This window comes from Cetorhinus maximus, chromosome 9, assembly GCF_964194155.1.
Source record: "Cetorhinus maximus chromosome 9, sCetMax3.hap1.1, whole genome shotgun sequence".
Classification (NCBI taxonomy): domain Eukaryota; kingdom Metazoa; phylum Chordata; class Chondrichthyes; order Lamniformes; family Cetorhinidae; genus Cetorhinus; species Cetorhinus maximus.
The window spans coordinates 95,775,511-95,801,750 of record NC_135887.1 but is presented as its reverse complement, the minus strand read 5'-3'; the positions used below and the strand labels follow the sequence as shown (position 1 = coordinate 95,801,750).

Genomic DNA, 26,240 nt, shown 5'->3' with positions numbered 1-26,240 from the left:
AAGGAGGTGGGGTGTTGGTTGTTCCTTCTTAACAGAGGACTGTCCCCAAGGTGTAACCTTCCCCCATCAAGCCCCCATCGCACCGACCACCCCAGGTTCCCCTCCCTGCATGGCCTCTCAAACCCCGCAGTCCACCATCTCCCTCACCGGGGATAGTCAGCATGTCCCCATCAAGGCCCCAAATACTTGCCAAATCCCAATCCAGCTCTGAATACCTCCTCAAGCTCCAAGTGCAGTACCAGCAGTGGGCACCACTCCTGGTGGTGCTGCCGGTACTGGAGCGTTGCAGAACTCTGATTGACTGGCAGCTCTCTGAGACAGAACTTCCTGTCCCTCAGGGGCAGAAGTCCCACCTCCGGTCTATTAATGGTTAATCAACTGTTAAATGCCTGCGGAGCAGCCATTCTTCTGCTGGATGGGGAGCCCCAGGACTTTTTGGCAAAGGGTGGGGCATGTGAATTTGGGGGTACGTGGGACCAAGGCACCCCATAAAATTACTGACTATCAGATAAACAACAGTGATACTTCTATTTTCACTTCCCTATGTAGCCAGTGGTTACCTCCTGAAATCAAAATTCTCAAAAGTCAATTGCTTTGGATTAAGTTTTTAATCAACTCTCATAATCTCCTCCTTTGGCTTGGGTCCATTTTCTTTAGACTTCAATGAAATGCTTGGGAATATTTTTCAATGTCAAAGCTGATGCATAATGGAAGTGGTGCCATCAAAAAGAGGGAATGATTTGATCAAATTCAAGATCTGCTAAAGCTTGTGGGTGAGCTCATCAATATAATCCATTTAGTCAGGAAGGTAAAATAAAAACAGAAAATTCTGGAAATGCTCAGCAGGTCAGGTAGCATCTTTGGAGAAAGAAACTGAGTTAATAGGGGGGATTTTATGGAGGTGTTGGGTCTTTTGCCTGCGGGCTGGAAAGCCAGTGAGAGATCCTTGTTGCCTCTTCTCGTGCGTTTAAGTGGCCACAGCTGAACCATTCCCTGGAGCCAGGACCCTGGGGTTGGATATACTGCCCTTCAAGAGCTTCCAGCCAATCAGAGGTCAGCATCACTTTTGCTCACCAGTGTCGCTAGGGAGGTTGTGGCTGCCGAGGAAACGGCGGCCATCGGAGGCCCAAGATCGAAGAGCGACCCAGGTCAGAGGTAAATCATGGTGGGAAGGGATTTGCAGGATGAAGGTTGTGGGGGGAGGGAAGTTGGCAGCAAGGGCAGGAATGTGGCTTTCCACTTTCCTCCCCATCCCAATGCTAGGTCCCTGAGTACTGAGTACCTTTGAACGAGGGAATCCGCCCCCCAACCCCGCCCCACACCCACTCTGCCACCGGAGGCCACAAGCAGCCCACACAGTTTTATTTAATGTGCACGCCGCATGGTAACAAACTCTCCCACAGCTGGGCTAATACCAGCTGTAGTGGGGTGAGGTCCTTAAGTTGTAATTAATGGTCCCTTAGGGGGCCTCAGTTGGCATTGAGGCTGGAAGTCCGACCACGGGCCTTCCTGCCCCGGACTTAATTTTGGCAGAGGCAGAAGGCACCGGGGTGCTCGCACGCCACCCTCCTGCCTGATTAAATGCCCTCCCTGCCATCAAATACACCACAAGAGGTGATAAAATTCCCCCCAGTGTTTCAGTTCAGTAATTTTTCATCAGAACGAGAAGATGTTGGAAATTAAGCGCTTTTAAACAAGTAGAGAGGGAGCCTGGGCAAAGAAGGAGGCAGGAAAGGACAAAGGATTGTAATAAGGGAGAGGGAAATGAGTGGCAAAAGGGATGATGGTGCAAGCCAAAAGAGCCTAGAAACAAAAGATTGATCTAGAAGAGGTGTAATGGTTACAACTGAAGCAAAATTGAAACTTGCAAAGAAGAGTAGTAGGATACACTTCCACTGGGAGCCTGGTGGAAAAAAAAAGCAGATTCAAAATCAAGGGAGCAGGTCAACACACCAGCAGTGAGCTGATACATTCTATTGGCAGACATATTGCACGTGACACTTTCACTAATGTCCTCAGTTAGAGTACAGGGGGCAGTACTAGGCTGCACACTATTGGAAGCGTTTTGAGACTTGATAGGGAGGGTGCAAGAAGATTCACTGCAATGCAGTATGAGGAAATACAAATACAAAGAAGGGCTCGAAAATTTGAGCTTTTGTTCATTGGAGCAATGTACCTTAGGACAACTTGATAAAAGATCTTAAAATTATAGAAGGCAGGTAAAAACAGACTATTTGCAGAAATTGCGGGGTCAAACATGGTGCCACGGGAGAGAGATTAAATGTAACAGTTATGGAAAAGAAAACAAGAGAAACTGCTTTACACAGAGTGTGTCATTTTGACCTAATCTGCCTGACAGGGAACTGACCATTGAGGGAGAGTAGAATCAGGAGGAGTGTAAAAGAGGGCAAACAACCCAGAAGGAAAAAGCAGTTCGGACCAGTACCTTTATTTCCCAGTTTTTACTGGTGTTCCATTTTAAGATATACAAGACCAGTTCGGACCAGTATACTTATTTCCCAGTTTTTACTAGTTTTTCCTTCTGAGAATTGAATCCCATTCATTCTTTGCTGGGTGGATTCAGCTAAAATTATACCTAGACAGTTGTCAACCTGTGAAATTCACCTCCAGGGTTAGTATTTGTGGGAGAAACAATATTAAAGTTTAGGTTGGGTAGGTGGATAAAGGAATGTGGAATAAAGGGACACAGGAACAGAGTAGATAAATATATTGTGGACTGTTTGCTCATGTAAGTACAAACAAAGGCTGATTGAGACAAAAGGATTGTTTCCTTGTTGTTATTTGTATCAAACCGTGAGCAGAAAGTCCAGGGTTTTTGTTTCAGGTTAACAGTGTCGGGTACGATGAGTTTTAAAGATCAGTAGAAAAGGAATTTATTTCGAAGCTAATATTTCAGATGGCATTTGAAAGGAAACATCTGTTATTTAGGGAAATAAGAGGTGGGTGGCAACACGAGAAATAAGAGTGGAAAGTCTAGGTGAAAAGTTACATGGAAACATGCTGGACATCCTCCCACTCTTGAAATGGGGTTTGAAGGGATCTTCTATATTATGCGACTGGGTGATATTGCTTATTAGAAATTCCATGCTATTTTGTGACAGGAAGTATGGACACAATATCAAATATTCTCGAAACGTTGATTGTTTTTGATAGTTTGGGAATGTATGCACTTAACTGCCAAACACCTATTTGCATACATAGAATCAACAACAGAGGCACAAAACATTCAACCAACTGGTCATGCCCTTGTAAATAATCCATACTTAATCCTCTTCCCACTTTCCATTTATAATTACCTCTTCCAACCCTGTCCTTTTATCTCACCATTCCCTTCGCCCTCATGCATCCATCAAACTTCCTTCAATGTGCCAGTGCTGTCTGCTTCAATACTCCATGTGGCTGTGAGTTCGACATTCTTACCGCTCTGCTTAAAGAACTTCCTCCTAGATTCTTTATTTGATCGGTTTCTGTCCATCTTTATTTATGTGGCACCCACTTTCCATCAGTCTGAGCAACTTTCCTTAATACTTTGTTTTCTGCTTCATAGCCATCTTTAAATCCATTCTGCTTCCGAGTCCCTGACTGCACATGCCCCAAGCTTAGTCGTGAGTTTTCTTGTGTCGCATCTTTTGGAGGTTCATGTGTGCTGTACTACAACCACTCCCTTGCCCTTGTCTATTCATTCTGTTACTTCATTCAAAGAATTCAGTAAGTTTGGCCATCCTGGTATTTGCAGCTCTTAGAAAATCCATGTTTAACTTCTCCATAATATAATTGGCAATCATCCAGCATCTATTAATGTGAAAGTAATATCATGCTGCAACCTTTTCTTAGCTTATCCATTAACTGACGAGATGATTGCTATTTCAGGGCCGGTTCATACTCAATTCATCTAATATTTTTTCAAAAAGGCCTTCCATTTGTTAGATGCCTATATTAATACCTCAATTACAGAGACACTGTTATCACTGCTGACTAGACTTGCCTGTGTTTGCATACCTGCTTCCTGCCCTTTTGTTGATGCTGCAGTTGAAGGCTGTTTGTATTGTAATACATCACCCTGTCATGCCTGAGCAAGGACATTGTATTAGTTTAAATGAGCTCGTTATTGAATTTGCTCTGAATGTTGAGTTTTGTGGGCTCGTGCACAGCAAAAAAATAAATTGTTTTTGTTTTTGATGGAGTTTGAAGTGTATCTATTCCATTGGAGTGGACTGTTAGGAATAAGAAATGGTTAGTTGAGTACTTATATTCAAAATTCTTTTTTAAATTCAGCTCTAGAGATATCTCTAACTGGGAAAGTTCCATCAATAATTATTTTAAGAGAATGTAAAGATATGACAGAGTCAGGAGCACTGCTTTGGATATGAGCGTGCAGGATGATGGCAAGGTTCTCAAAATCATAAGAAAGGTAGAGCTTCCTACAGTCAGAAACTTGGAGAGTACAGTAAACATTGTGTTATCGGGCACTCTACCAACCAAAATTCGCTACTAACAGGAATTTCTGATGTTCCCCCAATATGAAATCTCATTTTATCAACCAGAAACATTGACAAAGTTATTCGGAACCAATACCTGTGTACTATATTATTTTATACTTTGATTTATGTTTTTATGTACTGTTGAAGATTAGAAGTAAAAAGAATGTTGTTCTTTACTTCCTGAGAACTTGCATATTAGTTCATGCTATAATTTATTATGCTCTATTCTGTTGGTAAATGGAACTCTCCACTAACTGGCATTTTTGATTAACTGGCACCACTCATTCCCCACCTATGCCAGATAATAAAGATTTCACTGTATAATCTCCAATCACTAATAAATGGTTTCAAGATTCCTGCCAGGTATTTGGTAAATCCCTGTCCTGTGTGGGGCGGATCAAAAATTAAGACTGCCTCTGGACAAAGTTCTCTGTGCAAAAAATGAAGTTCCAAAATCCCTGATATTTCAAGACAAATTAGTTTCTATAACAAGTGCAGGATAATTAAGGAAAGCCAGCATGGATTCACTAAGGGAAAATCATGTTTAACTAACTCGCTGGAGTTTTTTGAGGAGGTAACAGAAAAGGTTGATAAAGGAAACACGGTTGACGTGGCGTATATGGATTTTCAAAAGGCATTTGATACAGTGCCACACAACAGACTTGTGAACAAAATTCTAGGTCATGGAATAAAAGGGAAAGTAGGCACTTGGATAAGAAATTGGCTGAGTGACAGGAAACAGAGTAGTGATAAATGGTTGCTTTTCAGATTGGAGGAAGGTTTGTAGTGGAGTTCCCCAGGGGCCAGTGTTGGGATCTCTGCTCTTCCTGAAATATATTAATGATGTAGACTGTGGTATGCAGAGCATGATTTCAAAATTTGTAGATGATACAAAGATTGGAAACGTTGTCAACTGTGATGGGGATAGACCTGAACTTCAAAAGAACAAAGACATGTTGGTGGATTGGGCAGACACGTGGCAGATGAAGTTCAATGCAGAGGAATGTGAGGTGATTCATTTTAGCAGGAAGAATATGGTGAGACAGTATAAAATAAAGGGAGAGCCTCTAAAGTGGGTGCAGGAACAGAGGGACCTCGGTGTATACATACATAGATCATTGAAGATGGCCGGGCATGTTGCGAGAGCAGTTAATAAAGCATGTGGTATCTTTGACTTTATCAATAAGGGCATTGAGTACAAGAGTAAGGAGTTCATGTTGAACTTGTATTAAACAATAGTTAGGCCTCATCTGGAGTACTGCATCCAGTTCTGGGCACCATTCTTGAGGAAGGATGTGAAGGCATTGGAGAAAGTACAGAGGAGATTCACAACAATGATTCCTGGGATGAATAATTGTGGCTATGAGGGTAGATTGAAGAGGTTGGGACTCTTTTCCTTAGAGAAAAGAAGGCTGAGAGGAGACTTGCTTGAGGTATTCAAGATCCTGAGAAGTATGGACAGGGTAAATAGTGAGAAACTGTCCCCACTCAAGGGAACATCAAGAACTAGAGGGCACAGATTCAAAATAATTGACAAAAGGAGTAAATGTGATGTGAGGAAAAATGTTTTCACCCAGGGGGTGGTTGGAGCCTGGAACAAACTTCCTGAAGGGCGGTGGAGGCAGGATCGATCGAGGTATTCAAAAGGGAATTGGATTGTTACCTGAAAAGAGAGAATGTGCAAGGTTACGGGGATAAGGCAGGGGAGTGGGACTAAGTGGAATGCTCTTTCAGAGAGCTAGTGCAGACTCAGTGGGCCGAATGGCCTCCTCCTACCCTGTAAAGATACTGTGATACTGTGAGATCACCTTTATGAAGCTGTTGCAGCAAGGGAATTCTCAGATTGTTTGAAAAATGGAGATCATTTGGATGGCAAGATCATTGAAAAAATCTTTTTTTATGGATCAGTGGAAGTCTTACATTGTTGGTAAAATAGATAAGCTGGGTTTCTTGAAAATTAAATGATGGATGTAAAGCTATGAACATTTCTTAATGGTGTTAAGTGGCCTTGAGTTGTTTTGCCTAATAGCTGCTGTGTGTCTCAATGTTTAGAAATACAACTGATTGAATGAAATGGCTCGCACTTTTATGTATCCTCTATCAGTTTAACTTGAGAGTATTTTTTAAGTAGGTTAGACCATTCAGCATTAGTCATAACATGAAATATAATACCTCTTTGCCTGAAAAGTCAGAGAGTGCTGCCCCATTATCTTTTCTAAGTAGTGTAAATTATGATGTACATCAATAATTGCACACTTATGATTAATGCAACTTACAGTTCTTAACAAGGATGCACATTACTTCAACACTTCCTGCCACTAAGGCATGTCCACCTTACTGATATATTAATATCACTTACTTATAGACTAGGGGTGTATAATTTGATTTGGGCTGATATCTTCAAAATATCAACCCTAATTTTTAAGATCCTTTCTTGTGATGAAATGATGATTAATTCACGGTGTCCCTCCTGCATCTCCATCACCTTGAGCTGACAATAGCGATCCACTGGTCTGCTGGCCTGAAGATCTTTGTGAAAAAATGGATCACATGTAAGATCAGAAAAAGAGCAATGTGGGTTCTGCAATTGTGCATCAAGCTGATGCTGCAATATACTGTACCATCTGCATGGATTTGTATCCACAATTCTCCATAAAGTGAGTATCTAATCTTAGCCAAGCTAACATATGATTGTACTAAATGGCAACGAGGCATCTACAGAGAAAAGGGAAAATTAGGGGTCAAAGCAATCTTGATGGTATTGAAAAGAAGGAAAGAAAGGCTTGCATTTAAATAGTGCCGTTCAAGGCCTCCACACATTTCAAAGCATTTTACAGCCAATGAAGCACTTTTGAAGTGTAATTACTGTTCTAATGTAGGAAACATAACAGCTAATTTGCAAATGGCAAGCTCCTACAAATAGCTATGTGATATTGACTAGATAATCTATTTTTGTGATGTTGACTGAGGGATAAATATTGGCCAGGACACCAGGGATAACTCCCCATTTTGAAATACTGCAAAGGGATATTTTACATCTAACTGAGAGGGCAGTGAGGCCTTGGTTAAATATTCAGCTGAAAGACAGCACCTCCAACAGAGCAGCACTTCCTTGGTACTGCACTGGTGTACCTGCATTGATTTTGTGCTCAAATTCTGGAATGGGACTGAACCCACAATCTTCTGACTCAGAGGTAAGAGAGTGGCCAACTGAGCCATGCGTAGCACACAGCTGGATCTGCTTGTGGCTACATCGTGGATTGTTCATTGAGGTTGGGAAGCAAGGTGAATGCCTATTAACTGTGAAATAGAAGGTGGAATACAGAGAGAAAAGAAATGTTTGCACAAAGTAAGAGACTTTGTGATAGATTGTATATTATTTTTTAATTAACAACATTAATTTTCTGCATAAACAAAGAACAGGTTCTCTGAGCAAAGCGTATACTAATTGACAGTTACCATGCTTTGTCATTGGGCACTGAGGCACTGTATTCACTTTCTGCATGGGTGTGCTTTAATCATCATTTAATACACAATTTCTTGTTTATTAATAATAACCTAATGGTTCCCACATTTCTTCGAAAGATTTGGCATCCAGAGTGTTGTTAAAATTATTGTAGAAGTAATGTTACCTTCTATTCTATTTTCATATATTATTATCATTAGTCTGGAAACGAACTGGAAAACAAATAGCGCATGGTGCATACAACTGTGAACAGGCTTATCACTCAGTATCACCTCATAATTGCGCTCTAATGAATTTAAATTTATTTTTAATGCAAAATATGTACCTGCAATCTCCCCTGTGTTTACAAAAGCTCTAAAATTACAAAACTGAAGTGATTTTCTCAGATGGTTCTGCTCTTGTGATTTTGACTGATTGTTTCATGTTAATTTTATTATGCCTAGTCTTCCAAAAGCCCTGTAACATTTATTCCATCAATAAAGCTTTAACATAAATTCCTTTGTTACATTGTATTAATAAAAAGCTGTCTTGATTCTCAATACTAGTTAAATTTAGTAATGTAACTACCATTGTAATTGAATCACCACAGGGAATTTTGAACCCTTCATATATTCATTTTAAAGGGACTGTGTCATCATCTGCAAGACACTGAGGGTTAGATTTTTCGACCCAGTTCATTTAAATTTTCTTGATGGTTCCCAGTGGTACTGCGGCTGCCAAAGGTTATTTTTCCTGGATCAGTGGACAGCCAGGATGTGGGGTCAATACATAAATGCATATGTGTATATTAAAATTGCATCTGCCAGCATTGCATTAAATAGGATAGCCCATTTATATAGTCCATTCATTCTTCAATCCTTTCACTGATTTTGCAACGTAGGATGCAAGGAGTTCAATAGCAATCCTAGTAAAACCAAGTTGTAAAGAGTTGATTGTGGGAAATTCATCACATGACATGTTCCCGTCATTTGAATAAATCCACCCAAATATGGGCAGATGTATTCAACCTCGACTGCAAATTTCGATGGAAAGTTCCTTAAATAGTGGAGGATTCTAGTGGAGCCGCTCCATGCCACTTTTCCTGCCTCTGCTCACGGTGCTGCCATCGAAAATTGGCGGGTGGCTGGGTGGAAAATTGAAGCCAGAGTCTTATTTGAACTGCACCGTAGTTAGTTGATGAGATAGCTTGGAATAATTCCAAACTGACTTATGCAAAAGCATGATGGTTCATAAAGGTTTTGCATTCCACAGAGTTGATAACAGCTTTTCATTGCTGATACCTTGGGCTGTCTTACACTAATATCCAAATAACATACATGATTCCCTCACTGAAGAGTGGACACAGTGAGGTAGAGTTATGGCTTTGGGTGCAGTTGGCAATCTGGATGGAAATTGTGCTCAAAATTACACAGGTTTTCCAAAGTGAAGTTATGGTTCAGGTTTACCCTCAAACCTAAAATATTTCATGAGCCAGCACAATCAGGCAGCGTTTTGGAATATAATATTTTATTTATATTTCCCCTTGTTTTTAAAAATACCGCTTGATACATTTAAGAATGATCAACTGGTTTTCGTAATACAGCTGAAGATAGATTTATCATTTAAAAAATTGTCTGCCACTTGTGAATAATTAAATTTTAAATAGCTTTAAATAATTGAAAATGATGGTAAAAAAAATAACAATACAGAACCTTTTACTAATTTCATCCATTTACAATAGTTAGTTTCTTAATAAATTAAATCCTTTTCAATATTTAAAATGTTTTAACACTTGCCTACTAATGCCTTTGCACCAAAAACAAAATAGGCTTTATGTGAAGAGTTCTCTTCGAAGGGTCACAAGTGAAGGCAGGCAGATTTTTCCATCATGCCTTGCAACCTGAGGAGTGCAGTGATCGTGCCTTCCTGAAGTTCCCGAACTTGTTCTTCTGCCTCCAGCAACTGAGGTATGACTGAGTTCAGAAGCTCGTCATCTTACTCAGATTCAGCAGATTTCTGTCCTTCAGCAGTTTGCTGAGTGCCGGAAACCTGGGAAGCCCGTGCCGCCACCTGCTGTGGATCAGACTGTGCAATGTGCTCACCAGATTGTGACCCTGAGACTACTCCAGGGCTAGGTCTCACTGAGGAGTGTGTCTCTGTGCTGGTGGAGGATTTGGGTGAGCGTTGTGATGGGTCTTCATTTAGGGTGTCATTAACTACTTCTTCCGAAGTGTGTTCGGGGCTTGAGTCGAGGACCTGGCTCGGGGACCGCCTTGGCTGCTTCCCAGATATGTCTGAGAAAGCAGGAAGAGGTAATTAGTGCATGGCAGGTGACTGCAGACCAGTGGAGCTGATTCATAGCATGGTTATTTGATGGGTGTTGCACTGCTGGATCCACCCTATGGTTGAGCACCGCCGACCTCACTGTCAGCATAGGAATGATCCAGATCGTCACGGGTCAGCTGGATGTCTCTCTTTTCAAAGTCTGTGACGACCTTGATGTCGGGCATTCCTCCCCCAGTCTGTGACCTCTCCGTTTTGTTGTGTGCCAGCTTGTCCTGCATGAAAACGGAGATGGAGAGAGTGTAAGCAGGATGCCTGCCAGGCCAGATGAGAAGGATGCCTGGCATGTGTGGGTGGTGAGTGGTGCCATGGATGGGTGAGGACATGAGTTGCAGGGCAGATGAAGGTGTGTATGAGAAAGTGAATGGTGATGTCCCTTGAACTGGCAGATTCATGTGGATGTGTGATGGGTTTGTGAGTGTGTGAGTTGAGAGTGATGAGAAGAGTGATGTACCCTGGTGGAATGGAGGAGATCATTCATCCTGTTTTGGCACTGGGTGGCTGTTCTCTCTTGCAGGGTGTTGCCACTGACCATCACTGCCACTGCCTCCCATGCTGGATTAGTGGCCTTGCTGGTCTTTGTCCAAAGCAGGGGTAGAGGACTTCATGGTGGGCCTCCACTTTGTCCAGTAGGTACCTAAGGGAGGCATCGCTAAATTCAGGTGCCGCACATTTCCTCCCTTTGACAGCCATGACTTTGCAGCAGCTTCCAATCCCTTAGAGAGTGCTAGTTCTGTGCAGGATCGCCCTTTAAATTTGGCGCTCGGATACTGATGGCCTGAGGTGACAGCAGGGCAGGCGAATTAGAGGCCGCTACACCAGCAATCCGGTATGTTTCCCAGGAATGCTTGTTAATGAGGTGGGTTGTGCCGGGAATGGGACGATACGCCACTAAAACCCACTATTGCTGCCATCAGGTAAATGTCCTTTTTCCCACCCACTGCTGCACTTTGTGGAAATCTGGAACAATTCCGCCCATAGTTCAACAAAGTGAGACCCGATGAATGTGTTTATGATTAGTTAATTGTTTACCCTGTGTTGGAGCACCCTCTTGTGGCCATCTGTGTATATATGGTCAAACCAGAATAAACTAGTTTTCAGTTGGGTACTTTTGAACTCACGTGCTTCACGCTGTCTCTTTTCCGTCCTGTAAAGATATCACAGTCTAATGATGCCGATAGGATTTTGGATTCTCTAGCCGAACAAATATGGTTGAAGAAGCTTAAAAAAAACCAATGAGTTGTGAGAGTTTTTTTTTGCTAAGAAATAGTTTTAAAAATCTCGTTTTAGGAAAAGGTTATTCGGATACACGGGTGGACTGACCTTCGAAGATGGTTGCATCAACAGGTATTATTGGGTGACTGGGAAAGTATTGTCATGACTGAGAGTCTCTCGGTGCATATGTGGGGTGGCTAGAGGTGTATTTCACTGCGAATAATATCCTCTATGTTCATGATAATCAGGCTGCTAATCAGGCATTGATAGAAAGGAAAAGAGTGATATTTCTCACTGAAGCAGGCCCAGAAATGTATGAAATGCTCAAGAACTTGCTCCCCCCACTAAAGCCAAAAGGCACGCCCGTCAGACATTTTGTATAAGCTTGAGCAGCACTATAGTCCCAAGCAATTGGAGATCGCTGAAAGCTATCAGTTTGAAACAAGGAATGTTGTTTATACCTACATTGCATACAGAATTGTCCATTTGTGAAGGCAGAGTGCTACAGCTGCAAGAAGAAGGATCATTTTTCCAAGACATGCCAAAAGAATGTAAATGAAGAAAATGCTGGATGGAGGAAGTGGCAGTCACTGCATGCGGTTGTTGAACAGCACCAGTTTGTTGTGGGGTTGGTTGAGACCCATGCGATTTGAAGCACATGGATATTTGGTGGAAATTCGCAAGGCATCATGGTCCAAGCAGTGTTGGATAGAACTCCAGTAAACGTGGTGCTCAACACAGGGGCATCCGTCAGCGTGATTCCTAAATCGCTATACCGTCAAAAGTTGAGTCAGCATCATCTGGAGAAATCACACACACAATCACAAAGTTACAAAATCCCCATAATGAGAAGTATCAGTGTCAGCCACATACATGGAGCAATGTGCAGAATTGCCCATCATTGTGGTGAAGGGTGAAAAACCAGCCTTCTTAGGAAGAAACTAGTTAACAGCACTTAAGTGGGGAGATGTTGACATATTGATAATATTACTCACTATTACTCCAGATACCCAGGCTAATACTCTGGGTACATGTGTTCAAATCCCACCACAGCAGCTGGTGGAATTTAAAAATTCAATTAATCTGGAATTGAAAGCTAACCTTAGCAATGGTGACCATGAAACCATCAATTGTAAAAACCATCTGGCTCACTCATGTCCTTTAGGGAAGGAAATCTGCCTTTCTTACTTGGCCTGACCTACATGTGACTCTAAACCTACAGTATTGTGGTTGATTCCTAACTGCCCTCTGAAATTGCCTAACAAGCCACTCAGCTCAAGAGCAACTGGGGATGGGCAACAAATGCTGGTCTTGCAGCAGTATCCACATCCCATAAAAGAATTCTTAAAAGTCCATTTTTTAAACTTTTTCATGTAGAAACGGAATTTACAGTGCAAGACGACATGATTGCCAAGTAACCTCAAGTGTATGGCGAAACTGGCAAACCAATTCAAGGATATATGGCCAACGTACAGGTGCAGAGGAACGCAAGACCAGTTTGTTGCAGGCCTCATCCGCACCCTATGCTCTAAAAGAGAAAGTAGAGCAAAAATTGAAAAGACTTGAAACTGAGAACATTATCTCTATGGTATAACAGAGTAATTGGACTACTCCCGTAGAGCGAGTACCAAAGTCAAATGATAGTGTAAGAATATGTGGTGATTATAAGGTAACTGTAAATCAGGCACTTGGCATGTAGTCCACCCAACACTTAGGGTTAGATAAGGATATAAAAGACACAGTGAAACAATGCAGAGCATGTCAAGTTGTAGAAAAGAAGCTGCCATCGGTACCTTTGCAACCATGGATATGGCCAGCTAGAGTTTTGACAGAGGCTGTAGATAGATTTTGCAGAATTTGAAGGGCAACAGCTATTCATTGTGATAGACAGCCATTCGAAATGGGTTGACAGGTTTCTGATGAATCGAACAAATAGCAAAACTTTAGATGTTTTGTGTAGTTTGTTGCTGTTTATAGATTCCTGGAATAAATTGCATTTGACAATGGACCTCAGTTTTCTTCAGAAACATTTGCAAAATTTATGAGAATGAACAGAGTGAAACAGAGTTCCACCGTATCATCCTGCTTCAAATGGAGCAGCAGAATGCACAGCACTAATTGTTAAGCGTGCTCTTGTTAAACAAATGCTTGATAGAAATTGAAATAAACAACTGTTGTAATTGAATCACAAACTGGTGATTTTCTTATTTATTTATTGCAATACATCTCACAGTATTACGCAGGATGACAGCTGAATTGTTTCTTAGAAGACAGCCTAGAACAAGGCTTTCATAGCTGAAACCACAATGAATAGAAAAGAAACAATCCAGGCAGAAAGAGAGTCATGATAGAGGTCGAGTGAGAGAAAGAAGTCTGACGAACCAGAAGATTAAGATGAAATATTATCATAAATGGTTGAAGTGTTACCAGGAAGGGTCGTGAAAATATGTGGTCCTCACACATATTTGATCAAGATGTTTAGTAGTGGTTAGCTTTCAACATATAGATCATGTTTTACCTTCAGAGGTTCATGAAAAAGAAGGGAGTTGGGAAGAATCAAATGTGTCTGATGAATTGGATAGTTGGGATATGAGTAGAGTATCAGTAGTTACCTCAACACAAGATGAGCCTGAAACCAGTTCAGATCTGAGTCAGGGTCAGACAGACATATCTGATGAAGTGGAAAATTCAGTTGAAGGTCAAGGTCAACATCAGTCTTTGTTGGAGAAAGCTGTTCCTCAGACTCAAGCCCAGATGGGTCTAGGGCCTTCCCAAAGTTTTGGAAGTTTGGATCAAGTAAGGAATAGGAATCCAGTGGCTAAGTTGGATTTGTACATAAATGAAAAACAATAAATGTATATATGTTGTATGGAATTTGAACTTTGTGTAGCTTTTTCATTAAGGAGGTAGGAGTGTAATAGCACCCTCTTATGGCCATTTGTGTATGAATGTATATTTAGTCAAACTGGAACAAACTAGTTTTCATTTGGGTAATTGTGAACTCCATGTGCTGCACATAATTTCTTTTCTGTCCTTTAAAAATATCACACACTGTTCACACCTTTATACTGTGTGACAGATAAGCTGACAGTATAATGTATGTTAAAACTTTAAAAATGTACTCTGACCCTTTATATTCAGGCATTAATACCTTTGATATTACTAGTTAGTTTAAATAGCTTATTCCAGCGATTTGTCCTGTCCCAAAAAAAATTACATAATGCATATTTTAATAAACAAGATATTTTTATCTGTCAGTTTTGATCTTTGTTGACAGGGAGGATTTAATGATTTTTGAAAATTTATGTTAAGAGCCATTTATATCTAAAACACTCCAGCATAAATATGCAAGTACAACCATTACATTATTGAAAAGGTTGAGCGTCTTTCTTATTTGCAGTGAAGGGGATGAGCTGTACTAAACATAGAAAATATATAGAACAAGTGCAAAAACAGAGAATGCTGTCTATTAAATGAATTTATAATAAGTATCCTGTCATGCCTTTCATGTCTGCCAAGAACCTAATGAAACGGTAGAGGTCAGATCTTTGTTATTGAAGAATATTTGATCTATAAAAATATAATACAATGTTGTGATAAAATTTTCTATTAAAATATTTATATATAATATGATTCTTCATGTTGCTTGTCATTAAGTAATATATTACTCAATTTCTTTTTCTTAACAGCTAGACCAGATCCAAAAACATTCTTGGTATATGTAAGTACAACTATTAGTTTGGATATATTTATTATATTCTTTATTTGCTCCTATCTCTGTTTTCCCCTCCTGGCAAATTCAACCTGCTTGGCTTTTGCAATCTCTCACAAATCATGTCTGACATTGCTGGCATATGGAAGCCTAAATGAATAAAATAGCTTGGCAGACTTTGAACTTGAAACATGGGTTTCCATTCTTTTTGATTTTAATTTATTCTTGAACATTTTTGATGCATAACAATTTTATCTAAAAATCATCAAACTAAGAAAACACAGCTTTCCTCATTGTTTAGTAAATAAAGGTCAACGCCCAGTTACAACTGAGCCATGACAGACTAGCAGGATCCCAATATATATATTCCTAGTTTGTGCTTCATTGGCCAATCTCAGTCGAGGTAGTGTTATTAGTGCATTAATGACCTCAGCCCAGAGGAAAACTCAGTTAGATTTTTTGCTTTCAGTCGTTCCTGTTGGGCAAGTAATTGGACTGGGCTTGGAGGCAGTGTCTGTTACAGTTTAATAGTCTGCTGACATTCATTGCCTAGGCTCTTGCAGAATGATGAGGGACCAGAGTATGGCTGGCACCCGTACCCGAGCACAAACATACGAACAAGGAGCAGGAGCACGTCATTCAGCCCCTCGGGCCTGCTCTGCCATTTAATAAGATCATGGCTGATTTGATAGTAGCCTGAAATCTGCATCCCACCCACCCCTGATAACCTATCACCCCCTTGCTTACTAAGAATCTATCCACCTCTGCCTTAAAATATTCAAAGACTCTTCTTCCACCACCTTTTCATGAAAAGAGTTCCAAAGGCTCACAACCCTCTGAGTGAAAACATTTCACCTCATCTCTGTTTTAAATGGGCGACCCCTTATTTTTAAACAGTGACCCCCTACTTCTAGATTCTTCCACAAGAGGAAACATCCTCTCCACATCCACCCTATCAAGACCCCTCAGGATCTGTTATGTTTCAATCAAGCTGCCTCTTAGTCTTCTAAATTCCAGCGGATACAAGCCTAGTCTGTCCAACCTTTCCTCATAAGACAACCCACCCGTTCCAGATATTAGTCTGGTAAACCTTCTCTGAACTGGTTCCAATGCATCTATATCTTTCCTTAAATAAGGTGACCAATACTGTACACAGTACTCCAAATGTGGACTCACTAGTGCCCTGTACAAATGAAACATAACCTCCCTACTTTTGTGTTCATTTCCCCTCACAATAAATGATATCATTCTATTAGCTTTCCTAATTACTTGCTGTACTTGTATACTAGCCTTTTGTAATTCATGCATTAGGACACCTAGATCCCTCTGCACCCCCGGGCTCTGCAATCTCTCACCATTTAGATAATATGCTTCTCTTTTATTTTTCCTGCCAAAATGGACAATTTCACATTTTCTCACATTAAACTCCATCTGCCAGATCTTTGCCCACTCACTTAACCTATCTATATCTGTTTGTAGCCTCCTTATGTCCTCTTCACTTACTTTCCTACCTATCTTTGTAATATCAGCTAATTTGGCCCTTCATCCAAATCATTTATGTAAATTGTAAACAGTTGAGGTCCCAGCACCGATCCCTGTGGCTCGCCACTCGTTACATCTTGCCAACCCAAAAAGACTCATTTATGCCTACTCTCTGCTTCCTGTTAGCCAGCCACTCTTCTATCTATGCCAATATGTTACCCCTACACCATGAGCTTTTATTTTCTGCAATAACCTTTGATGTGGCACTTTATCAAATGCCTTCTGGAAATCTTCTTTTCCAGTACATATACAATACATCCAGCAGTTCCCCTTATCCACAGTACATGTTACTTCCTCAAAGAACTCCAATAAGTTGGTTAAACACGATTTCCCTTTCACAAAACCATGTTGACTCTGCCTGATGAACTTAAGCTTATCCAAGTGCCCTGCAGTAACTTCTTTAATAATAGCTTCTAACATTTTCCATATGAGAGATGTTAAGCTAACTGGCCTGTAGTTTCCCGCTTTCTGTTTCCCTCCCTTTTAGAATAATGGAGTTACATTTGCATGATTTAGATTCCTTCAGGAAAAGAGGGGAAACAAAGCAAACAAGATATTTTTGTCAGAATGCATTGTATTGTTGTTTTGGCTTAACATCTGGTAATGTGACTTTTCTGTATTCTCTTTTTCAAATGCCCCTAAATGTTATTTCACTCATCTTTAGTGTTCTCTTCCCATGTAGTAGGCTGCTCGCTGTTTGAGAAGGTGGCCAAGCAGCTAACCTGCTTATGCTGTTACCAATGCTTGTGCCTTTGTAACTGCAGTTAAGGCATTTCTGAAAGTAGTCCAAGATACTCGAGCCAATTCCTCTCTTTTTGCCTCACCCATGCTATTCCAAGCTACCATTGGAATCTCAGCATTTGGGCATTCATTGCTGGGAATGCGTATTCCATTTGGGACGCAGCTACTGATACAACATAAGTCACATTTCAGCAATTCTAAATCATGAATATGAATGAGCCAGATTGTAAATTATTCTGGTGCTGTTCTATGTAATAGGCAGTAAGAAATTTGCATCTGCTTTTGGGTGACCATTTGTTGCCATTAGTTACCCCAGCAGGAACGTCACCTAGCACCATCCTTTATAACGGTAAAGACTAATTGTTCACCTTCACCGTTTCTCTCACTTCTGAATATGTGATGAATGGCTCACCACATTTGGTTTGTCTCTGCATTGCAAAATTTCAAGTAAAATATCAACCTAGATCACTCATTTTTAACTGTGGAGGATATTTTTCTTTCAAATCAAACAAAAGTACCAATTTATATAAATTAAAGTCTCTCGGCCACTTTCAGTCAGGAAAGGTAATTTTATTAAGACCCAACTGGGTGCCTCAGTGAGTCAGAATATTTTGTTCACCTTTGGATTTAATTTGACTGCAGACAGAAAGATCGAATTCTCCTCTGTCCGCTGATGGCCTAATTGAAACTGGTTTCGACAGTTTCTAGTGTGCATTCCACAGCACAATAATTTGGTAATGATTGTCTCTCTCATGCAGAGGTCACACTGGTGCTGTTTTGCTGGAATTAGGATACGCTGGTAGATAGAGCAAAAGGAAGTGTTATCTGGCAAGTAAAAATTTAATTCCCAGAAGGGACTTTTACCACCTCAGTGAGCGCATTGCTTTGCCTCAAAAAAATCAATGATTAAAAAGAAACAGCTAAGTGAAGAAAATGTTTCTACTAATAATGCAGTTTATTTTATGGAGCTGGAATTTTGGGATTTTATGTTCTTACAGTGGGGGTAAGAATGAACCCGAACCAGAGCAGCCTGTTCCAAGAAAGGTACAGATCCGTTCGCTTCCATCACTGGAGGACATAGATCCAGACGTCCTGGACAGCATGCACTCATTAGGTTGTTTTCGAGATAAGAACAAGCTCATGCAAGATTTGGTATCGGAAGAGTAAGTTTTATTTCCCTTTGTTAATGATATTCATATATTGTGTTAATTTTCCATTTGTATCAATTCATAGCCATTGTGTGATTCTTCCAAATATTTGTTTGTTAATTCCACCATAACTGTATCAGTTAAAATCTTGTACTGGCAGCTGTTGAATGGATGAAAAAAGTTTAGATGTATAACTTGTCTGTTGTTACACACTGAAGGTAATCAAAGTGGGGAAAAAAGCCCTAAATCCAATGCAAGCTATTTCTTGTGAATGTGTTAGGGAGCTCCTAGTTTCATTACCCTAAAGGGGTATTTATATGAGAACACTTAGAAGAAAATTTCTAGGATAATCTCAATCTAACAAATAACTATTTTTGTGAAGATATACTGGTGGCACAGAACACTGCAGGGTCAATGCGCTACACCTTCGAATACGGATATGTAAATTTCTAGCCTGAGGTTTCAATTGCTATCTTGGACCTCCTTCTTCCCACTACCCGATTTCCACTTATGTTTACTGCCGTAAAGCTTGTGTTATTCCTTCATATCTGGATGGATTTGGAGTGTAGAATCTGCAGTTAGCAGAATAAAAATGAACTGGATTTGTACTAGCACCAGGTTTACCTGTGTCAGACCTTAGGAAGGGAAAAGGTGTTCAATCTCAGTTGTGTCTTTGCATTGAGAAGTCAGTAATGAAATGACTTGCGATGGTGAACATCCAGCTTTCAATAAACACAAAGCCACTCACAGATCTGTTTCTAAATCCCAGATCTGTGTGACCCTAGAGAAGCTTAATAAAATGATAATTTCACCTGGTGCAGCAGAGAAATCCAAATGCAAGGTTAAAATTGGCCTTTATTGTTAGCGCTATTTAGTCCACCTATAGATTTCTCGGGCTTGAAATATTCAATTTTCCAGTTCTGTCCCGTCCCTCTGCCTTATGAACATGTTTAAACAGTAAAAGTGTTCTGCTCTTTAGGGGAAGCAGACTGGTCAAGGAGAGAAATATGTTTCTAACATTAAAATCTTCATATATTTAATGTAGAATGTTAATATGGTAGTTTGGGGAAAGAATAGTAAATTAATTTTAGCAGTGGACGCACAGTTCACCAAGTGTATTCATCTGCTCTCATCTTGGTCATTTGTGAAGTATGTCTACGGACTGCCAGGCAGCTTTCTCAGAGCATAATTAAATTACTACAGGTCAATTGAATAATGAGAATTGGAGAAAATCAGTGTAATGTTTCACACATGGAAGCAGAAAATACTCAGCAGGCCAGCCAGCATCTGGGGAGAGAGAAGCAATGGTTAATGTTCAGGTTGATAATCTCTCATCAGGACTGGAAGAATTTAAAGATCTAGAAGCAAGTACAAAGCCGGGGGAAAGTAGGAGATGGGTGGTGAAGGGTGAGAATGGAGGAAAGAACAAAAGGAAACGGTCTGCGTTCGGATGGAGGGCAGGAGAAATTAAATGCCACAAATGGTACAAACAAAGGGTGTAAAGGTAGAGTGGTAAAAGGACAATAAAGAAACAAAGAAGGGTCCAGAGGGGCTGTAAATGGTAAGGGCAGAATCATTCCTAGCATAGAAAGATGAAGGAAGTACAAATAAAGTAAATCATTGTTTCACCGGTAGAAGTGTTTGGGGCCTGGACAGTGGGAAGAGAAGAGAGAGAGAGCAGATGTTGCATCTCCCGCACATGAAAGCGGAGTAGGTGTCGCGGGAAAGCGGAGTAGGTGTTGGTGTCGTGGCAAAGCGGAGTAGGTGTCGGTGATGCGGGAAAGCGGAGTAGATGTTGGTGTCGCTGGAAAGCGGAGTAGGTGTTGGTGTCGTGGGAAAGCGGAGTAGGTGTCGGTGTCGCGGGAAAGCGGAGTAGGCGTCGGTGTCGCGGGAAAGCGGAGTGGGTGTCGGTGTCGCGGGAAAGCGGAGTAGGCGTCGGTGTCGCGGGAAAGCGGAGTAGGTGTCGGTGTTGCGGGAAAGCGGAGTAGGTGTTGGTGTCGCGGGAAAGCGGAGTAGGCGTTGGTGTCACGGGAAAGCGGAGTAGGCGTGTGTGAGCTGTACACAGCCTTCAGAAACCCCAGAGGCAACTTGCTGGACCCGTTAAGGCCAACTGGGTGCCAGTTGACCAACAAATTCACCACACATTTCACTGTATCTGACAAGACCTTTATGTCCCAGTCTCTGTGGAATCAGATTCAGAAATTTTGCAGTCGATTTTAAATACCCTACCTAGTAGAAATAGGCTGGTGGAGGGGGCAGATAAAATATTTTTCTCAGGCATAGTGAAGCTGCAGCGAAGTGTCATATAGCAGCTAGCAGCCATCCTTTGACAATCTTGGAGGGATGGAAAAGTTGGATCAGCATCATCATAGAATGAATGCATACTGGCAGCTGTCAGTAATATTGGCACACACTTGTCTTTGTGCAATGATCGTGCACCAGTTGAACATTGTTGGAGGAGAGGTCCTCACTATTGGCAAAAACTGCTGGCTCATTTTCTGGTGGCCTGATAGTGACACGAGTGCACTCTATTATGGCCTGCACACCAGGGAAACTGGCAATTTCTCCAAATGTTGGGGTGATGTCCCTTGAAGCGGCTGGAAGAAAACGTAACTATTACAGCCACTGGCAAAGCATGGTCCAGCAGGCAACTGGTCCTGCTGCAACAGGCTGTATAGCCTGCCTGGTGAAGCTCAGCCTCCTCATGCGCTGGACTTTGTAGGTTGGCTGTGGTCCTCTACAAACAGCTCTGGAGTTAAAATGCAGGTTAGGAGGCTTTTGCTGGGAACAGGACGATTTATCGATTTTCACAATTCTATCCGCACACCTATCCCATTCCCACTAGGCATGTTGCGTTAAAATTGGAACTCCTGCTCAGTGGATGTAATTTAGCATCTGCATTAATTTATAGTGTCTTAAGGCAGCATATTTATACTGCAGAAGTGTTAGGAATAGACAAACTAGAGCTGGATGCAGATATATTTTATTATAATATTGGTAGAATTGTATGCAAATTATAACTATTGTTATGGGAGACCAGTGTGCATGTATGTTATGATATTAACAAATGACTGATGCCCATTGATTTGACTTTTTCTTGATTTGCAGAGAAAATCAAGAAAAAATGATCTATTTTCTTCTTCTTGATCGGAAAGAGCGGTATCCGAGCCATGAAGATGAAGATTTGCCCCCACAAAATGATATAGGTGAGCACAAAGAGTATTCTGTGAGTTTTACAAATATAATCAGCAGAAGAGCTGCATTCAAATTATTGAAACCTCTTTCTACAAACTATGCAGTAATCCCAGCCTTTGAGTTCCAAAGTATCCGAACAATTCACTGCAGAAGATTAGCATTTGACAAAATCCTACTTCATTGGTTGAATGAAGAACTGCGCTGATCCATACAGACCGTTGAAGCTCTCCAGTTCAATCCCGTGTTTATGATGAATAACTTAATCTCATTGAGAACCATAGTAAAACGATGTGAATTTACCTCTTGTCCCTTGGAGAGTAAAAATTGTTTAAGTTTCCTGCTCCTAATTACCATCTCGTAGACGTTTCTGAAATATGTGTGCTTGGTCATTGAAGTGAGGAAAAGATTAGACTTGGGTCTGATGCCCTTACAGTTGAAAAGCTTGACAACACTCACTCTATAGGCTCGTGTATGAAGAGTTACTTCTTTCATCGGGCTCAAATGGCTTCTAATGCCCAGAGTCTGTGCTTTCAATAAAGAGTGAGGGCATTAAAAGTATATCCCCAAACCAGTTCATTTTTAAATTCTCCACACAGAAACTATAATCAACCCATTGGTGAATTCTTCCTGGAAACACCAACATTTTCCAGAAATCAGATCAGCTCCATGTAAAACAACTTTCTGTTGAAGATTGCTTGGATTTTTGTTTTAACTGCACATGTACAGATGCCAGAATTTGTTGTCAACTGTAATCTGTAATAATGGAGAGCTCTGATCACCTTAATTATTACAGTAACATCTGGGCCATTGGTGGGAACAATGCATCAATGCTAATTACTGCTCAAAATATTGGTCACTTTCAACAGCTTTGATGTTCTGAATGTTTTAGGAAGGAAGTCTAACATGAACAGAATAATTCTAATTATGTTTTTTAATATGTAATTTTTAATTGATTTGGATCTTGAAAGATCCACCTAGAAAAAGAGTAGACTCACCAATGTTAAATCGACATGGTAAAAGGCGACCGGAAAGGAAATCGATGGAGGTACTGAGTGTTACTGATGGCGGCTCCCCAGTTCCAGCTCGACGGGCAATTGAAATGGCACAGCACGGCCAGAGGTACAGCGTTGTATTGTGGTATCAAATCATGAAATGCTTTTTCACAAACCAATAGAGGGAATGAACTTAGGCTTTCTTTGTGTTTACATCATTAATGATCTGGTGATTATTCTGTTAACTCCACCAACAAAGAAGAGCTTCTTTGATGAATTACAGAGCACCGACCTAGTGCTGCCCTTGCACCTATGGTATTGTACATCGAGACACTGAATGTGAGCGGGTGACAAACCCAAGTTGTACAGCACAGGGAGTTTTGGGCTTGAGCATGCCTGAATACGAATAGACTGAACATTACATGGCAAAGAATCAGGGGTGTCAAGGGAGGACGTACAATTTTGAATCACAATAGAGTTGGATATTCATGCTGCACTTTCAAATCCTATTTTTTTAATTGCTATTTATACATATTTTAATCTGCTTGAAATCTTAACTTAACATTATTTTATATTTGAAATGGTGGAGCGCAGCTGCCAACAATTAAAACTTGTCTCATTAATTTGAATGGGCTGAGGACATTTACTGATATGCTCAAGATATTTGTTTCTATAGCTCTCAGTTTAAAAAAAGCTTTCTTTTTTAACTATATATATATCTCAAGTTTTAAAATAGCCCCTGTTTCAATTCTTTACCAATGTAATTATGTTTTTTTGTTTTGTTTTACTGTCCCTACTGTAGTAAAAGTATGTTCAGTAAAAGCTTGGATATCACAGATGCCAATCCCAGAGTCAACAAAGAAGAAAGGTAGTAAAAGTGTTTCACATGATTTCTCCCTCACTGTGGGTAGCTGCATTAGATGCCCTTAAGTGCACATGGTTGTTGGAATAGCTAAGATATCTTCTCTTCTTCCCCTCTCCCCACTCCCTAGAGGTTCCGCCCCATATCTGAATGGCAAAGAGTTTCTTCTGTTGCACACCATGTCCACGGCCTTGATTAACCTCTGGCTTGGGTAGTTTTCACCTTCCCCACCTTTTTTCTTCCCCAACTTAGTTTGTTTTTATTTGTCGAAAGCCTGAACATTTCTAGTGCACATAGCTGGAAAGTAATTACTAATTGTTTTCATGCTCTGATCTATGCTGTTTTCCTCCCCTAAAGTCTATGCATGGCATTCTGGTGATTTATTTGAAGGTGTTCCCTTGGATAATATGACAGAAGTTAAAAGCTCGGTATAACTGCATGTATAAGTTTCCTAATGTTCTTTCTTCCACCTTGTGGGATGGTGCTGGTTCTAATTAATCTTTATTTTACACTGATTAAATTATTCCAAAGCAACATTGAGCAAATCCATATGTTAACTTAACAACAGTGTTAATTTTATAATGGAGCAATTGTTGTCTATACTAAAATCTGTATACTAAAATAGAATTGGAGTTTGACAGCTTTAATATGTATTATTGAGAAATGACTTGATATATTTTAATCTTTTTTGCTAAATGTGCTAGAACTTTATAGTTCTCTCACATTTCACAATAGTCACTTGTCTTAAATATTTGTAGCATGTGGAGCACAAGATGGTACAAGAATAATGTGTAGCGAAAGTAATTTATGCTAATGTGACAAGCTCTCCAGATGGTTCAGTTGGTAAGTGCATTGTTTGGTAAGCCTTAGCAATACGGAACACAAAGGTCCAATAATTGTTTAGTGGTACAGAACTTGAGTATTGCTGAAAAAAAACCATTTCTTGGCAAAACTTTGTTTTGCACCCATCAGGACAGTTTGCAAGAACACCAAATATAAAGGGAACAACAATTTATACTATGTGAAAAGAGAGTTCTAATTGGTTGGCAAGTGGACTTGATTGTGGAGGCATTGCCATGGAAAATGCACCAGTTGATGATGACTGGCAGTTAACTGCCAAGCATTGTTTGAAATTTAAACCAAGCAGCTTGACTCTGATTAGTCAAGACACTGCCTGAGGAATGATCCAGAATATGGCTTATTTTGTTTAGCTGAAACAGGTGCATGTACGTACATGTTCTTCCCATCTGCAGAGAACAGGGTCCTGTGTATTAATATATGTAGCTTCCAGTACCTGCAAATGTGCCACACTGTGAGCCCAACTGACAATCTTAAATTGGTTATCAGCATAATTCCTAGCACACTGAGGATTGTTTAGCAAATGTTATCCAATCGCAGAGTCAAATCTAATGTTGGACACTGTGTTTTGAGTTTTGCAAGCATGGGCTGGTTGGGTATGACCTTGCGAACAGCGGAAGGGGCATGTGGTTTGATATGATTTGCCAGTCTTTGGGACATACAGTCTTCATGCCTAGCATCACACGGCCCTGAAATTCATATACCACATTACTCAAGTCACCTGGTTTAAATTTCAAAAATACTCGGCAGTTAACTGTCAGTCATCATCAACTGCTGCATTCTCCACAACAATCCCTCTACCAATCAGAGTCCACTTGCCAACCAATTAGCATTCTCTTTTCATACAGTACAAATTCTTGTTCCTTTTACATTTGGTATTCTTGCAAGTTGTCCTGATGAGTGCAAGATGAAAAGCTTCAACAAAAACGTCCCTTTTTTTCAGCAGTACTCAGGTCCAACATTCGATTACCAGTGTGTGTGCTCAGTTAGCTGATCTGAGTTGAGGCATTGGTACAGGTGCTATAATTAGACTTAATACCACTGGTTAGGGAGGGGGAAATCTGCTAGGGTCTTCTCTGCTGATTACTGTCCACTGATTCTGCTGGAAAGGTCTCCATCTATTGACATCAAGTGAAGACCTGATGAGACCAGTGGAGGACACCCATCTCCCTTCTCTCACACACCTACACATAATCACGCAGTTAAGTAGCCCCCAACATTGATTGTCTATGGAAATTGGGCTAGGCTCTGAGGGGCCTGGGGAACTGTACCCCTATAATAAACAGCTGCGTCAGGAGAGAAGAGGAGCATATTGGAGGGAATTCTAATTTGTTAAATGCTTCATCCTGCCTCTCAAAAACAGTATATTGTGATCAATGGGAACCTAAAGGAGACATAGGATCAAGTTCATCTTATTTGAGAGGGTGATGAATTCTGAACATTGCCTCTTTATAAAGTAAACTTCTAAAATACTGAGTTGATCCTGGCGTACTTTCTTCTGTGCAGATCCAGGTCAATAAGTGGAGCATCTTCCGGCCTCTCCACTAGCCCTCTAAGCAGTCCAAGGGTAAGTGACACTGACCAAACCCCCGCACATTATACTTGCAATTGCATTTCATTAAGTAATGCTTTTTGTGTCTTGATTTTTGCCTCTAAAAGTAACAACTGCAAGGATTGGTTGAATC

At 40.6% G+C, this 26,240-nt stretch overlaps 1 protein-coding gene across 1 annotated transcript in view; it reads left to right on the top strand.

Annotated features, from left to right (window-relative positions):
* The window catches only part of LOC144685073 (serine/threonine-protein kinase BRSK2-like), a 383,048-nt gene that overhangs the window by 244,002 nt on the left and 112,806 nt on the right, over positions 1-26,240 (top strand). Inside the window, exons 7-12 of the mRNA XM_078549609.1 lie at positions 15,195-15,226; positions 18,499-18,663; positions 21,757-21,854; positions 22,812-22,962; positions 23,638-23,703; positions 26,062-26,122. Of these exons, the coding sequence (XP_078405735.1) occupies positions 15,195-15,226; positions 18,499-18,663; positions 21,757-21,854; positions 22,812-22,962; positions 23,638-23,703; positions 26,062-26,122 (573 nt within the window). The remainder of the gene's footprint in view (positions 1-15,194; positions 15,227-18,498; positions 18,664-21,756; positions 21,855-22,811; positions 22,963-23,637; positions 23,704-26,061; positions 26,123-26,240) is intronic.